The following is a 17,036-nucleotide window of genomic DNA, read 5'->3' as shown; positions in this document are numbered from 1 at the left end:
TGCCCAGCCTGCTGTTGAACTCCTGGGCTCAAGCAATTCTCCCACTTCAGCCTCCCAAAGTGCTGGGATTATAAGTGTGAGCCACTGCACCCAGCCAGAAGGAAGTTTTAATTCCAAGTTATAAAACTGATAATGTCACCTAAAAGACAAAGCTTCATCTCTCTTTATAACATGGTTCTTGATAACTTCCAAAACCTCAGCTTCAGCCACCCATTGCCACCAGTTTCTGCTGTGGCAATAAGCAACTGGTAGCAATTTCTCACACACTAAGCTGTTCTTTCCTCTGGCTTTTCTTCACACTTTTCCACTCTCTGCCACCATTCCCAAGTCTCCACCGGGTTATCTTTGCCAAAATAATTCCCCTATCATTCTTAAAAACTCGGTTTTGGCTGGCTCACATCTGTAATCCCAGCACTCTGGGAGGCCAAGTCGGGCAGATCATCTGAGGTCAGGAGTTCGAGACCAGACTGACCAACATGGAAAAACCCTGTCTCTACTAAAAATGCAAAATTAGCCGGGCGTGGTGGTGCATGCCTGTAATCCCAGCTACTCGGGAGGCTGAGGCAGGAGAATCACTTGAACCCAGGAGGCAGAGGTTTTGGTCAGCTGAGATCACACCATTGTACTCCAGCCTGGGCAACAAGAGCAAAACTCCATCTAAAACAAAACAAAACAAAACCAAAACCAAAAACCAAAAACAAAACAAAAACTTGGTTTATGGCAGGGTGCAGTGGCTCACACCTGTAATGCCGGTACTTTGGGAGGCCAAGGCAGGAGGATTGCTTAAGTTCAGGAGTTCAAGACCAGCCTAGGCAAGAAGGCAAGACTCTGTCTTAATTTTATAAAAAAAAAAAAAAAAAAAATTTAAACCCCAAACCCCACATAACTCAGTATACCTATCACACTTCCTTATTTTATTTTATTTTTTTTTGACACAGAGTCTCACTGTGTTGCCCAGGCCGGAGTGCAGTGGCGCGATCTAGGATCTAGGCTCACTACAAGCTCCACCTCCTGGGTTCATGCCATTCTCCTGCCTCAGCCTCCTGAGTGTCTGGGACTACAGGTGCCTGCCACGACGCCTGGCTAATTTTTTGTATTTTTAGTAGAGACAGGGTTTCACCGTGTTAGCCAGGATGGTCTCGATCTCCTGACCTCATGATCCACCCTCCTCGGCCTCCCAAAGTGCTGGGATTATAGGCGTGAGCCACCATGCCCAGCAACCTATCACACTTCCTAAGAAACCTGTCCCAACTTTCAACCCCACCCCTCCTGCACGGTTCCACTCCTGTGTGTGTCTATAACACCATAAGCACATCTGCATCTGTGGTTATTGTCTTCTGTATTTCGACCTCCAACCTCAGACAGTAAAATCCTTCAGGAAAAAGACTACGTTATTCACCTTTGAATCCCTGGAGTCAAGATGGAGTGCCAGTCTCCTAGAAGGCACCCAGTATACAAATGAATGCAGATTCATTGTTTTCATCGCAAATGCAAAATTGAACTCATATCTTGGGATGGGAGGAGAATTGGCTAAATACAGGAAGACAAGTGAGTTGAAAAAGATGGAAAATGTTTTGCCCTAAAAAATGTTTCCTCAAAATATTTTCCCATAATAAATATGTCTGTGATCTAATTTAAAACTAGCCTCTTAACAAGTGATCACACAAGTAATCACATTTGGGCTTTATTATTTTTTGGAAAACATCTGGGGTCAGATGATTCAGGAATTCTCTGGCATGTCCACCCAAAGCAGACAGGGTTACACTCATAAAGCATCTGAGATTTCTCAAGGAGAGAATGCGACATCATCACTCCAGGTGGATGGAGACGGGAAATTTTGAGAAAAACAAACAAATTCTGTAGGTTGGAAATATTTCTATCTAAAGATGCACACCTCAAGCTTGAGCGTCCTGCTGTCCAGCACACTTTTGTCGGATGTCGGGTGGCAGTACGAATCCAGCATGTGAATCGCATCTGTCATCCAGTCTTGTAACTCTTTAATCCCGAGAGAGAACTGATTGTGTTCTGCAACGATTCTATCCAGCCTTGACACTTTCTCCTGGAAATGACAGAAACGTTTTTCGAGCTGTCCATCCCGCAGAGACAAATTGTAAAGCTAACGGTTTGTTTGAAACAACGGCAATCAGTCATAGCTTCATATGCTGCCAGATACGAGACAAGTCTGGCCTAATTCTATGAGATATGTCAAAGATCTTTCTAAATCATAAAACTGTTAGAAAAACTGGGTCAAAAGCAAGAAAAAGTTACAATTGTATGCCTCTCAAATTCTTTATGACTATCATGATTATTTTAAATCAGTAAAATTTCTTCCTAATGCCTTGTCTGGGAGACTGGTCAAAGTACTTTCTAACTTTCACATATGACATTGGGCTCATCTGACACTACAACTCACATGACCTACATTGTAGCCAGGATTCTAAAAAAAAAATCTGAGATTTTTGTAATATCTCTAAATTTTAAAACTTGGGACTGTCCGTGTGGTTTTGCATATTAATTATAGGTCAATCTAACACAGTGAAGACTTTACAAGAATAATCTACAGCTCTCAAAACATTCATATATCGATTACTTTTGGTATCTAAGTAAATACAAAGGAATCGAAAGATGTTCTTCATTCATTCTAAGATGATTCATTCCTTATCTTAACTTAGATATGTGCCAGATTTTATAAAGACAACAAAAGTAACATTCATAGAATAAACATGGGTGTAAACATAGACTATTTACTTCCAGACCTAAGGTAGTGTGACTGCCTCAGTGATGTGTATTGAAGACCCAAATCAGCAGATCCTGTAAGTCCACACTTACAGAACAGATGAGGCCAAATTAAAGATCAAATTATACCGGGGTCCCTATATTCTAACACCTGAAATTTCAAAATCTAGGAAACAAAGGTTGTAAGCCACATAAAGCTCAAGATAGGCCGGCACCACACAGTTCAAAATGGGTCTATGTTATACTGGCTGAATGCTCTAAATGAGATTGTAGTAGGATTCCATTTGTTTTCTTCTAAGCTATTTGAAAAGAGATTTAATCAGTTGTCTGAACCATTGCCAATTTTGAGCTCTGCTGTAGAATCTGAACTGAAACTCTCAATCAACACATCCTTGACTACTATATAATTAATGCACAGATTCAGATGAATTTTTAAAAAATACCACTGTATATACTTTAATAAAATTTAAACTGTTTAGAATTCATGTTTTTCTAAAGCAATTTAATCTGGGATTCTTTAGAACAAAGGCTCTGAGCTTTGTTTTATGTTTATGATTTGAATCTCTGGGGAACATATCATTTCAGTATTAAAAGGAATATCTTACGCAATAATGAAGACTGGAAGTCCCTTCAATTTTTGAAACCTGTTTTGGCCTTTTCGGAGAGCCACATCAAGCTGATGCAACAACAGTGATGAACTCAGATTGCAAGGCGAGGGAAACAGCACTCACACCCCTTACTGCTGACCTGGAGACCCACACTGTTGGCAGGTCAGGACACAATGCACACCCTGCAGAACCTGCTGCAACTCCAGTTTTGCCACATCAGTATCACACTCACACACAGCACGTGCCAGGCGTTACCTTTGTTAAATTGCTTAGCGCTAGATACTGAGAAGATAGCTGCGACACTCTGTGCCTAAAGCTCTTGCTGGCAGCTTGTCCTTCCCACAGCTGCTGAGCTTTCTCTTTCAGCCTGTTGAGCTGAGGCTCGTAGCAGTGTATTTCCTCAAGGACAGACTGAAAAGCACAAGCAAGTTACTATTCAGAGGCTGGGGGAAAGCACATTGCGGACGAAGCTTTGGCCCGGAGAACATGGAAATCAACACTGGCAGGCCGTCCATGTACTCTGGAGGCTTTATTATCTCCAATCTACACACCGTGGAGCACAAATCATGGAAGGAGACAAATCATACTTCCAAGGAAAGTCAGAAAACATAAAATCTGCCAGCAATGGGGAAAGAACACACTACATCTCACGGCGGCAGAGTCTAACTCAAGGGTGCTGAGCATGCATCTGTAGAGTCGACAGAGGATGGGACAAAGACACGGTCAGATGGGGATCTGGGGAGGCGGGTTCATCACCTGGAGCTTCTGCTGCTCCCTCCTCTTTGCTGGCAGATCATAGAGGCGATTGCTGCTTTCATGGACCATCTTCTCAGTTTTACTCAGCCAGTCCTGGATAGGCTCAGCGCTTACTTCAAAGTCTTTCATTTGGATCTTTAGATTCTGCAAGGTTTTAGATAATGTCCAGGACAAGAAAATATTTTAATAGCAAGTCCAAGGTCCTTCACTCGGCATTCAAAGTCCACCCAGGCTGGGCGCAGTGGCTCACGCCTGTAATCCCAGCACTTTGGGTGGCCGAGGTGGGCAGGTAGCTTGAGCTTAGGAGTTCAAGACCAGCCTGGGCAACATGATGTGACCCCGTCTCTACTGAAATACAGAAAATTAGCCAGCTGTGCTGGCAGGTGCCTGTAATCTCAGCTACTCAGGAGGCTGATACAGAAGAATTGCTTGCACCCAGGAGGTGGAGCTTGTAGTGAGCTGAGATTGTGTCACTCTATTCCAGCCTGGGCGACAGAGGGTGACTCTGTCTCAAAAACATCCACAAAAAAACAAAGTCTGCCCCAAAGTCTGAAACATTCCATCTTTTACCTTGGCACAAATACATTTTTTGAACATCCTTTAAGAACTTTTTAGGGTTCTCCTTTGGAAAATAGAATTTTTACCCCCTAACATTCCAGCCCACTTCTGAGATCACACCCACTTCTCAACTTCTAGAGCATTTGTTGTCTATACCATGCCTATATACTTCATCATAGACTAGGTTGGATTGTGAATTTTCATCTGATGCAGATATGCCTTGCCTCCAAAACTAGACTGCAAGCTCCATGAGGGGAGGGCCCAGGTCCGACACTTCCTGAGACACACCATAGTACCTTACAGGAATGTAAAGAAATGTTAGTCAACATTTGGTTGATTTTCATTAATGGGGGTACAAGAAGTAGCATATCCATGTAGTTTACATGCTTATGTTGTTAATAAATAATTTATTCTGATTTATAAAGTAATAAGAAATACTAAATAATGTTATGTGCTTATCACATAAGAATGTCATAAATACTTTCACAGTTACTATGTAGTACCCTAGGTGTAAAATGTGTTTGATAGAGTTTTATATGGTACTGTTTAACTCTGGCAAAGGTGTCTGCATCTACTGTGTCTTACTTATAAAGTGGTAGGTGGATGTGAATGTGAATTTGTTATTTATGTTGCACTGTGAGTCAACTAAAGGCTATAAAAACAACCAGTACTTTAGGTAGTTTTGTCCGAGAGGGAATACATAAAGGTTAGCTGAAAAATCAGCTGAGAGAATAGCTGCAGGTTCCACCTGTATCTGGTCTGGGATGTCTACAGTATGGGGAAAATCACATCTGCCTTACTCACCTCTGAGGGAGATGGGTTAGCTGTAAGAATCCTTTGAAAAGTTAGTATCTCACAAATGTAAAATACCAAAATAACTTCTGGAGTATTCTACTAAAATTTAGATTGCATGAAGGCAGGGACTTGGTTCTGTTTTATTCTCTGCTATAGCCCCAGAACCTAGACTAGTCCTTCACAAATAGAGGATGCTCAACAAATATTTGTGGAATAATTAAATTCATAAATTCAAGGTGTTCCCATCTTCCTGCTACTGGAGTCTCAAGGAGTGCACTTGATATGGTTTGGCTGTGTCCCCACTCAAATCTCATCTTGAATTGCAGTTCCCATAATCCCCATGTGTCTTGGGAGGGACCTGATGGGAGGTAATTGAATCATGGGGTGGTTATCCCCATGCTGCTGTTCTCATGATAGTGAGTTCTCACGAGATCTGACGGTTTTATAATGGGCTTTTCCCGCTTTTGCTCATACTTCTACTTCCTGCCACCATTTGCTTCCCCTTCTGCCATGACTGTAAGTTTCCTGAGGCCTCCCCAACCCTGCAGAATTGTGAGTCAATTAAACCTCTCTCCTTTATAAATTACCCAGTCCTGGGTATGTCTTCAGAGCATTGTGAGAATGAACTAATATGCCACCAAACAGGGCAAATGGGGGACCATGGCCAGAAATTTAGGTTCTAAAAGAAAGGAGACGAGAGGGGAGGGGAGGGGAAGGGGATGGGAGGAGAGAGGAGGGGTGAGGAAGGGGTAGAGGGAGGAATAAGGAGACAGGAAGGGGAGATGAGGTGAAGGGGAGGAGAAGGGAGGGGAAGGCAGGGAAGGGAAAGGAAAGGACAGGGAAGGGAAAGGAAAGGACAGGGAAGGGAAAGGAAAGGACAGGGAAGGGAAAGGAAAGGACAGGGAAGGGAAAGGAAAGGACAGGGAAGGGAAAGGAAAGGACAGGGAAGGGAAGGGAAGGGAAAGGAAAGGAAGGGAAGGGAAAGGAAAGGAAAGGAAAGGAGAGGAAAGGAAAGGAAAGGAAGGAAAGGAAAGGAAGAGAAAGAAAGGGAAAAAGGAAAGGAAAGAATCAAAACAGACAGACACCTATTCTGAGGAGAACAGCAGATTGAGAAAACAGGCAATTCATGACCCACTCACCCACTCTTGGGCATCTCTTGAACTAGATAACCTTGTAATCAATGCTAAATATGCTACACTCAACAGCTGATGCCCCCCAGGTCAGACCACATAGCATTAATGATTCCTGAAGGATTAAGGAAACATTTCTAGGCACAATGGTTATCACTCTGTTAAATGGAGGATGCTGGCCATGAAAAAACAGTCACCATTACAAAAGAGAGATCGATGGTCTTGGATCAGGAAAGAATTGAGGAAATACACATTTTCTCTTACTGAATATTATTTCTCTATCATTATCTTTTTCCAGCCTTCATTAATCATGATCATAAGCAAATGAAGGATATATTCTGCCAAAAAGTATTTTAAAAGGAAAAGATACCCTCTATGTCTCTAAATTTTCCTCTGAAAGAAGAGTCGATACATAAAATAGATAATCTCAGAAGAAAAAAAATAATTATATTGCGCCAGTAACTATTTAATGGTTATGATAGATTCATCTTCTATTGTGTCTGGAAAAAATAAAATTATATAAACATTGTTGCATACTAAATGCCTAAAAACCTACTACCTGGTATTTGCATTAGTTATAATATACACTCTCATCTGTAACATTTTGTGGCTTATATAGATATTCTTGTTCATTCTCCTAGACCACCTTCCAGAATTGAGGCAGTTCACATGAAAGGCTAAGTGTTCTGCTGAAATGTAAAATTTACTGTCCCTGCTGGGAGAGTGCAAGGGCAGGTCGGTGACAAGAGACCCTAACATGCAAGAAGCTACTTAATTCTTCAGGGAGGCTCCCACTTCTAGCATTGGGCTATATCTTACTGTTAGCCCTTTGTCCTCTTATGTTCAGAGAGGGAGTGAAAATCATTAACAAGGGGACTTTGATATACAGAAACTGTGGTTTCACTAACAACAGCAATAACAAATAACACATAATATTTCCATGTGGTTGGCTACATATACCTCCAGAGCAGATTCTTTTTGGTGGAGATTTGAATGAAAATTTTTCCAATCTTCTTTTGCACCTGAAACTTTGGCCTGGATCCCTTTTGCTTTCTCTTTGGTCAGCAGGGTACTCAGAAGTTCCCCTTTGGACAGCATCACGTTTAGCTTGTGCTGACCATTTTCACTTTCTGACAAAAACTCCTACAAAAGAAAATACAGAATTAGGCATAATAAAAATGTTCTGTGTTGTTTCTATTATTTCTTTTCTTTCTTTCTTTTTCTTTTTCTTTTTTTTCTTTTTTTTTTTTTTTTTTGAGATAGAGTCTCGCTCTGTCGCCCAGGCTGGAGTGCAGTAGCACGATCTTGGCTCACTGCAGCCTCCGCCTTCTGGGTTCAAGCAATTCTCCTGCCTCAGCCTCCTGAGTAGCTGGGACTACAGGTGCGTGCTACCGCACCCAGATAATTTTTTTTGTATTTTTAGTAGAGACGGGGTTTCACCGTGTTGGCCAGGATGGTCTTGATCTCCTGACCTCGTGATCCACCTGCCTCAGTGTCCCGAAGTGCTGGAATTACAGGCATGAGCCACCATGCCCGCCCTCTATTATTTCTTAACAAAGTCAAAGAAAAAGAAATAAACTCTTTTTATTGTATACGTTAAATGACCCAGGTCATCCTTTAATAGTCAAATTGCAAACTACTTTATCTACTAAATTCTGACTTGTTTCAAAAAGGTGGTGAGCTATCTCATAAAATATTAAAAATTTGATAAAAATAAACAGGAGAAGAAATGAAGGCCAAGGGAAAATAAGACTTGTAAAATAGAATAAACTCTGGCTAAGACTCATTTACAAAACAAATGCTTTGTACTTCCATATAGTTGAGCTGGATTATGATTTTGGCTCTGAAGATCCTAGCTGCCAAAGTAAAAGAGTCAACACAACTAGGGATAAGACTCATAGAGCCCACAGGATAAAAACACACCATCTACTCAGCAGAAGCACAATTCTCTCTGGGAAAAGACAGGAGATGAATTTCCGTGGGGAATCTTATTAAAATAAATGCTATTAAATAGAGCAGATTACATTATTGGTAGTGGCTTACAAAAAAACAACAAGAGAGTGTTTCATAGGGTTGTCCTTATGAGGACAAAGTGTAGTTTAATCAAGTGTAGCTACGATATGTACTTTTCCCTTCATGTGGCTAGATCTCAAAGAATAGGCTTCCTCTAGAAAAAAATGGGTAGATTCTGTATTCTACAGTTAAATCTTAATACTATTTTCAAGTGCTAAAGAAGAAATTGAAAGCACAAGCTCAAAGTTATTTATTCTGACAAGAAACAGAAGCACAGATATTCTGTTGTAGATTTTGATTAAAGAAACTCTGCTAGGACGTGTGTCTTAACGGATGGCCACCCCTGTCCATGGAGGCATGCTGTGGTGGGAGGGTCAGAGAAAACGCCAAAGGCTGTCCTCTAAAATAGTACTAGCCATGTGCGGTGGCTCACACTTGTAATCCCAGCACCTTGGGAGGCCGAGGCGGGGAGATCAGCTGAGCCCAGGAGTTCGAGACCAGCCTAAGCAACACGGTGAAACCCTGTCTCTACCAAAAATACAAAAGTTAGCTGTGCGTGTTGATGCATGTCTGTAATCCCAGCTACTCAAGAGGCTGAGGCAGGAGGATTGCTTGAACATAGGAGGCAGAGGTTGCAGTGAACCAAGATAGGGCCACTGGACTCCAGCCTGGGTGACAGAGTGAAAACTTTTCTCAAAAAAAAAAAAGAAAAGAAAAGAAAAATAATACTGTGTTTCTCCAACACAGAAAAATAGGTGATTGAGGTTCTGCAGTTCTACCCCCGAGCCTGAAACAAAACAGGAAGAATTTTACTATTTATTTTATTTTATTTATTTTTTAAGATAGTCTCGCTCTATAGCTCAGCCTGGAGTGTGGTGGCATGATCTTGGCTCACTGGAATCTCCGCCTCCCGGGTTTAGGCAATTCTCCTGTCTCAACCTCCCATGTAGATAGGATTATGGGCGCCCACCACCATGCTTGGCTAATTTTCATATTTTATTAGTAGAGACAGGGTTTCTCCATATTGGCCAGGCTGGTCTCAAACTCCTGATCTCAAGTGATCCGCCCACCACAGCCTCCCAAAGTCCTGGGATTACAGGTGTGAGCCGCTGTACCTGACTGGGAGGAATTTTAAATGGAGCAAATTTTCAAAGGCAGAGTTGTCCTGTTATATTATTAACTAAGAATTTAAAAAGGTGAACTAGATATGAACAATACTGTTTCAGAGCCTGCTCCTACTAGAGACACTTCAAGCACGAGTGCTTACACACAGTGTCCTACATACCTGTGCCATCTGAAAGAAACTCAAACTTCATAACCAATCACTCAGAACTGCTGCTATGTGAAATGAGCGGACATACAAGTACAAAAGGCAATTTCAACAACTGTGCCTAAAAAATGCTATTGAATGAAGGTGGTATGTGAATTGGCACCATGAAGTTACAGTTAGGTAAAGAAAAGACTAGAAAAATAAACCTGAATGAACAAACATAAAATATACCCACAGCTCTGGCTATCTTAACACACCAGCTTTGTGACCTCACTGACGCTTTTACCCTATTGTACACTGGCAATAATAAATGTACATACCTGAAATGGTTGTTGTGAAAAGTAAATGAGAAAATCCACTTAGAGTGCTCAGGAACAATGCTTATCACATAGAAAAAACATTTTATTATTTCCTAGATCACTATTGATATGTAAAAATAGTGTGCATTTATATAAATGAATTGGTTCCTCTTCATATACAGAATCAATTTTTTTAAGTGGGGATTTATTTGAAATTTGAATTTCTTACGCAAAGTTTTTATATGCAATGCCCTTCTGAAAAGATCTAGAGAAGCGGTCCCCAACCTTTTGGGCACCGGGGAGTGGCTTCATGGAAGACAATTTTTCCACAGACGGGGTGGGTCTGGGGGATGGTTTCGGGATGAAACTGCTCTACCTCAGATCATCAGGCATTAGTTAGATTCTTACAAGGAGCATATAGTCTAGTTCCTTTGTGTGCACAGTTCACAATGGGGTTCATGCTCCTATGAGAATCTAATGCCGCCACTGATGTGACAGGAGGCAGAGCTCAGGCAGTAATGCTCATTGGCCTGCTGCTCACCTCCTGCTGTGCAGTCTGGTTCCTAACAGGCCAGGGACCTGTACCAGTCCACGGCCCAGGAGTTGGGGACCCTCGATTTGGAAGTAACTTTAATTCACATCAACCCTGCTTCTAGAATTAATTGATAACACCCTTACCTGTATTTTCTGAAGACTCGTTGAAACTTCACTAATATTTTGAGGTATATCAAAACACTTGGCGGTAGTGATTTTTGCATTAACCAACCACTGCTGAAAATCCCTGAAGGCTTTTCGAAATCTTTGCTGTAAAATCTGTTCTTTATTCTGGCAGCCCTTGGATGCTTGCAAACAAAGACTGAAAAGGTGATGCAAAAATTTAATGGCAGGAAAAAGTGATAAAGTTGATGAAAATCATGTTTGATAGAATCAGCAGTTCTTAGAATGTGCACTTACCTCATTTAGTAATATATTTAATGCTGAATTAATATTATTTTGAAATTACACCTTAAAATAAACCTCTAGCTTCTAATTTGTATAAAAATATCTTGAACTCCAATAAGGTTCATGCTCACCAATTATACTCTTTAATCAAGCCAGAAACTTTTCCACTGTAGGTACTCAGGTCTCTGGAAAATCGACAAAGTTCATTCAGCTGAGACTTGAGATCCTCTGTTCTAGGCTCTGCTTTTTGCAAAGCATCCAGTATCTCCTGTTCAGAAATAATGAGACAGAGAAGCAAGCACTTACATATGGTGATCTCCATATCTTCATACTATACATGCATCAATCATTTTATAGGTGAGAGAGGAACCAACATAGCAGATTCAATGAAGAAACGAGTCCTATTTTCAGGATTTCTCTGACAAATAATAGCACCCGGCTCATTTGTCCCTTTTTTTCTTGCCATGAATAGACACTCTAGCATCAAATATTGCAAAGTAGTTAAGTGATTAAGTGGTCAAATGACTTAAAAATAAGACAAGAAAAAGAAAAGAGAAAATAGCCTACATTGTTTACAAATAGTCTGACTAGGCCATAAGGGGATGTGTATATTTTTTAAAGGTGAAAAAAATCATTTTAAAGAAAAGCAACACTTATTTTGGATTAAATATGTATATGAAGGGCTGGGTGTGGTGGCTCATGCCTGTAATTCCAGCACTTTGGGAGGCCAAGGTAGTTGGATCACCTGAGGTCAGGAGTTCAAGACCAGCCTGACCAACACGGTAAATCCCATCTCTACTGAAAGCACAAAAATTAGCTAGATGTGGTGGTGGGCGCCTGTAATCCCAGCTACTCGGGAGGTTGACGCAGGAGAACCACTAGAACCTGGGAGATGGAGGTTGCGGTGAGCAGAGATTGTGCCATTACACTCCAGCCTGGGGTACAGAACGAAACTCTGTCTCAAAAAAAAAAAAAAAAATATATATATATATATATATATCTAAATTCAATCCTGTTTCAATGGATTTTATGTAGTATATACAGTTTTTACATTAAAAATTTCTTATAATCCATGAGATTATAAGATTTCTTATAATCCATGAGATTATAAGATTTCTTATAATCCATGAGATTATAAACCAAATTACTATTTAATCTGGTTTAAATAGTAATTCATTTATTTCATAGGTTCGTTCATAAAGTCATCAAATATTTGCTAAATGTCTACTGTGTGCCAAGCATTTTGCTGGATTCTGGGACCCCTCATCCCCCCATGAATAAAGATAATATTCTTGTTCTTGAAGAACTCACAATTTAATAGATGAGGGAGACAGGTGAATAGCTACAGTAATGTGTACACCCAATCCAAAATAAAGCCTTAGGACTTGAAAAGTACACCTCTGAAGTCGAGGCCACGGTCAACTGAGTTACACAAGGTGCTTTGCAATCAGAGTGTTCCTCTCATAGGGTTGTCACAAGGAGCAAATGAAATCATGAATGTCAAATACTTAGCACAGTTCCTAGCACACTAAGTGTCTAATTCATAAAATCAGCAGGAGAATGACTCCCAAATATGTAAACGCTGTGTAGATAACGGTAGCAATGAAGTCAAAACCAAAATAAATTGAGGAGGAGGGCCAGAAAGATGAGTGAGTACTCAAACAGCTGTTGCTGTGACCATTATTGTACGAGATATTTGTCAAGAGATGGCCCAGATTTGTAGAGAAACCACATCCCTCAACAAACCAGCCCTGTGCTTCATTCCTCGTCCTGGTAAATGGCACCACTGTCCCCCACTGATGTCAATCAGAAGATCAAGCATCATCCTGGCCTCTCCCTTTGTTTTCCTTCTCGCTCCATGCAAGAGATACCCAGGCTAGCTTATTCTGTGTCTCAGCTTCTTTCATCACTCCCCTCTTTGCCTCTGCACATTGACTTTCACAGACCCACTTACATATTCATTATTTCTTTCTGGGGTGGCACTACATCCTCCTAATCTGATTCCTCGTCTCTAGGTTCCTCTCCTGTGTTTTCTGACTCCTCAATGATCCTGCATCTTGATGCTGTTTCTTTACCTCACCTGTCAGGTCACATTTTAATTATACCTCAAGACTCAGCTCGAAGAACAACTCCTTTAAGTATCCCCTACCCTCCTTCCCACCTCTTCGGGCTTCTCATCTGAGGATACACAGGACCTTGAGGACATTCATCACAAGGAGTATCCCCATTGGCTTCATACTTGTGTATCTCCCCACCTAGCCTGTGATTATGAGAGCAGGAATGTCGTTCTCTTGGTTTGTCAATTCTCTTTTTTCTTTTCTTTTTTTTTTTGAGATGGAGTCTTGCTCTGCTGCCCAGGCTGGAGTGCAGTGGTGTGATCTCTGCTCACTTTGCAAGCTCTGCCTCCTGGGTTCACGCCATTCTCTTGCCTCAGCCTCCCGAGTAGCTGGCATTTCAGGTGCGTACCACCACGCTCAGCTAATTTTTTTTTTTTTTTTTTTTTTTTGCATTTTGGTAGAGATGGGGTTTCACTGTGTTAGCCAGGATGGTCTCGATCTCCTGACCTCATGATCTGCCCACCTCGGCCTCCCAAAGTGCTGGGATTACAGGCGTGAGCCACCGCACCCAGCCGGTTTGTCGATTATTTAACTTGGTGTCTAGGCTGGAGGAGTCTAAGACATTTTTATTTACAAAAATTCATAAACAACTAAACAATTTCTCTCTGAAATTCTAAACACTAAACTAGGGCCAGCTATTTTACACTGTATTGAACCTTATACTTAAAACAGAACATTGTAAGAACTAAAGAAACTTAGCATTCAACAAAAACATAAAAATACTAGAGATTCAAGTCAGTTACTTAAGAATGGGATGACATTAAAAGTGAAAAGTTGGCCGGGCGCGGTGGCTCAAGCCTGTAATCCCAGCACTTTGGGAGGCCGAGACGGGTGGATCACGAGGTCAGGAGATCGAGACCATCCTGGCTAACACGGTGAAACCCCGTCTCTACTAAAAAATACAAAAAATTAGCCGGGCGTGGTGGCAGGCGCCTGTGGTCCCAGCTACTTGGGAGGCTGAGGCAGGAGAATGACGTGAACCCGGGAGGCGGAGCTTGCAGTGAGCTGAGATCCGGCCACTGCACTCCAGCCTGGGCGACAGAGCGAGACTCTGTCTCAAAAAAAAAAAAAAAAAAGTGAAAAGTTTTTGACTAAACCATTACATTTAAAACATTTCTATAACTTCATCCTAAATTAAAGTATGTCAGTAGAGTCTTTCATTATATAAATATCAGCTATATATATTTCTGATTCTGTTAAGTCTAAGAATGCATTTTTTTCACCTTATATGGCTTAAGAAAATTATTTCCAACACTAATGTCCCAATGGATATTAAGATAAACGAGTTTTGCAAACACAGTAAATAGAATTCTTTTTGCAATATTATATTCTATAGATTTATATATCATCTGTTTTTATGTTTTAAAGAATTTCTTGAGTATTGTCATCTAATTGCATAAAATAAATACTAGTAATTCTTACTGTGATCAACAAAGACAAGTCCTCCCTAAAAGCAAAACAATGCCCTAAGAACCCTAGCATATCTACTATTTTGTAAACATTTTCTTACATATTCATTGTGATAGAAATATCTCCACTTTTAGATAAAATGCCATTATTAGAAATAAAAGAAAATATGAATACTGAGAAGCAATGTAGTATTTTCATCGAAAGCAGTGACCCTGGGGTCAAATCTGGAAGCAGACATACACAGAGGGCTGTCATTTTTGAATTGTTTAATACAACTGAAAACCCATATTTGCTACTGCATTCTCATGTGTATTTTTATAGGCCTCAACTACTACTTTCACTAATAATATCAATGTAAAAAATAACGATAACAGAATAGTAATGTAATCTAAGCACAACCAAATCTTCCCTTTTAAAAAAAAATTCACTCATATTACTGGGATGGAAAGAAAGGGAAAGAAAAAGGAATCAAAACGGTGTAACTGATTTTTTCGTATTATACCATGTAGAGCAATGATCCACTTTGTCCCTGTGTGACAGAACTGATTTCTATGGTTTATTCTGGCACATAAATCCAAAAGATGAGAAATGCAACAGAATAACAAAAACAAACCCCCAAACCTAGGAACATTATAAATAAAGGAGAATAAAGAGGTGGAAGGCTTTATTTTATGGCTTGCTGCACTTGTTTCAAATACTTGATTTAAAACCAGACACTGCTGGAAATACTACATGACTTTCTTACTGGCAGGAGCTATTTTGAAATGATTGTAATATAAATAGGAGCAGAGAAGTTTACTAAACTTCCTTTTAAGGACATCCATGAATCAGGGCATTATAAAACTGGAAATATTGAAAAGGCTTTCAAAGATACTGTTTAACAGTGAAAGAAAGGATGAGGAGGTTAAGCTTTTGCTCATTCTTCAATCTCCCTCGTAGGCTTCCCTTTCACACACTCTAAAGAAGCTGCCATTAGCTCTAAAAAAAAAAAAAAAAAAAAAGTCCCGGGAAGGTGACCAGGGAGTGTGACGTAGAGTTCTGTTAACGGGCTAATTCAAGAACAGATGTCAAAATCACACAGAGGAGAGCTAATTGGAGCAAAAACTATTCGTTGTGTTTTAGGAGATTACCAAATGAGTCCTTTAAGGCTATAAATTCAATCATTTAGTTGTGTGAAATAGTTAACTGGCAAGAAAACAGCTATGACTCTCTGTCTATTTATGCCCCTGCCCACAGGCCATTTTTCAGACTGAATGGCTGAATACAGTATTACAAACTGTTACACCATAGGAATGAAAGTAAAATGTCTCCACTAACAACGAATGTTTCCTACCACAAATAATAACCCAAATCTTTATTTTTACAAAAGTTTGATATATGAGAAAAGGAAACAAATCAGATTTTGCTTATTTAACGAGATAAATATTTCTTCCAAGTGTGCAAGTTGTGTGTTTTTCATTAGCAAGATTTTTTTTTTTTTTTAGGAACGATGAAAGTCAAAACATTTTTTAAAGCATAACCACCAATAGAAAACAGGAAGCCAACTTACTTGTCCTTTGTGCCAGCATTCCACTATCTCCTCATCCGTGTTCTTGCCTTCCAGGAGGGTTAACTGCTGAGCCCAGGTTTTCAGAAGGGCACTGAACTCTTGCAGGGCTTGCTCCAGTTGAGCCGCTTGGCCTGAGAATTCCTGCTCCGAAAGGGCCATCTGGCTGACCAGGTTCTCCAAACAGCTCTGCGTTTGGAATACACTGTCTTCCCACTGCTTCCAGTCAGCACGCAGGGCCTGCATCTCCGTGTGCATGAGCTCACACCCACTGGCAGTTGTGTTCTGTTTCACTTCAGGAGCCAGCGACTCCACTCTGCTGAGGCGGCTTGCACCAATCTCTCTGGAATCTATCAGCTCCTGTAATGGAATATCACCATGGTAACCAAAGAGCCCGTGAGTCACTTGGACTGCAAGTTTTCAACTGTGTACACAGGGGGACCCTGTCCTGCTAGGAAGTTTTAAGACGTGTGCCACAAGGACCCAGAATCAATTCATCTGCCCTCTCTTAAATTATAATAGCGGGAGTTGTCATCATGAACACCTAAGGCTTACGGCAAAGAAAAAAAAAAATCCCGAGAATCCTCAATATCCTGAAACAGACTAAAGAGACACTCTGAAATTAGGCATTATTTGCATATGTGAAAATGTTTAGATAGTGACTCAAGTGTTTGCCTGTGGTGGATTGCTCTTGTAAATGATCCAACCCATATTTCCCTCAAAGTGGATGCTGAATTAATAAAGATTGTGGCAGAACTGTGTTCTGCTCATGGTCTCTATCCTCAATTCATCTTCTTCCACAGGGTGGTGGCTTAAATCACACTTCCGTTCTACTAGGAATCAAGCAGACTCATTG

At 40.6% G+C, this 17,036-nt stretch overlaps 1 protein-coding gene across 16 annotated transcripts in view; it reads right to left on the bottom strand.

Annotated features, from left to right (window-relative positions):
* SYNE1 (spectrin repeat containing nuclear envelope protein 1) overlaps positions 1–17,036 on the bottom strand; it is a 538,457-nt gene that overhangs the window by 250,055 nt on the left and 271,366 nt on the right. For 15 of the 16 annotated variants that reach the window (XM_033235023.1, XM_033235024.1, XM_033235035.1 and 12 more), the window contains 7 exons: positions 16,184–16,540; positions 11,239–11,375; positions 10,844–11,021; positions 7,544–7,726; positions 4,101–4,244; positions 3,600–3,755; positions 1,895–2,059 (listed from right to left, as the gene is read on the bottom strand). In XM_033235023.1, coding sequence (XP_033090914.1) covers positions 1,895–2,059; positions 3,600–3,755; positions 4,101–4,244; positions 7,544–7,726; positions 10,844–11,021; positions 11,239–11,375; positions 16,184–16,540 — 1,320 coding nt within the window. The remainder of the gene's footprint in view (positions 1–1,894; positions 2,060–3,599; positions 3,756–4,100; positions 4,245–7,543; positions 7,727–10,843; positions 11,022–11,238; positions 11,376–16,183; positions 16,541–17,036) is intronic. The other variant, XM_033235033.1, reaches the window with a different exon arrangement.

The sequence above is a fragment of the Trachypithecus francoisi genome, unplaced genomic scaffold, assembly GCF_009764315.1.
Source record: "Trachypithecus francoisi isolate TF-2019V2 unplaced genomic scaffold, Tfra_2.0 Lachesis_group15, whole genome shotgun sequence".
NCBI classification, from domain to species: domain Eukaryota; kingdom Metazoa; phylum Chordata; class Mammalia; order Primates; family Cercopithecidae; genus Trachypithecus; species Trachypithecus francoisi.
This window is presented reverse-complemented; position numbering and strand designations above follow the sequence as displayed.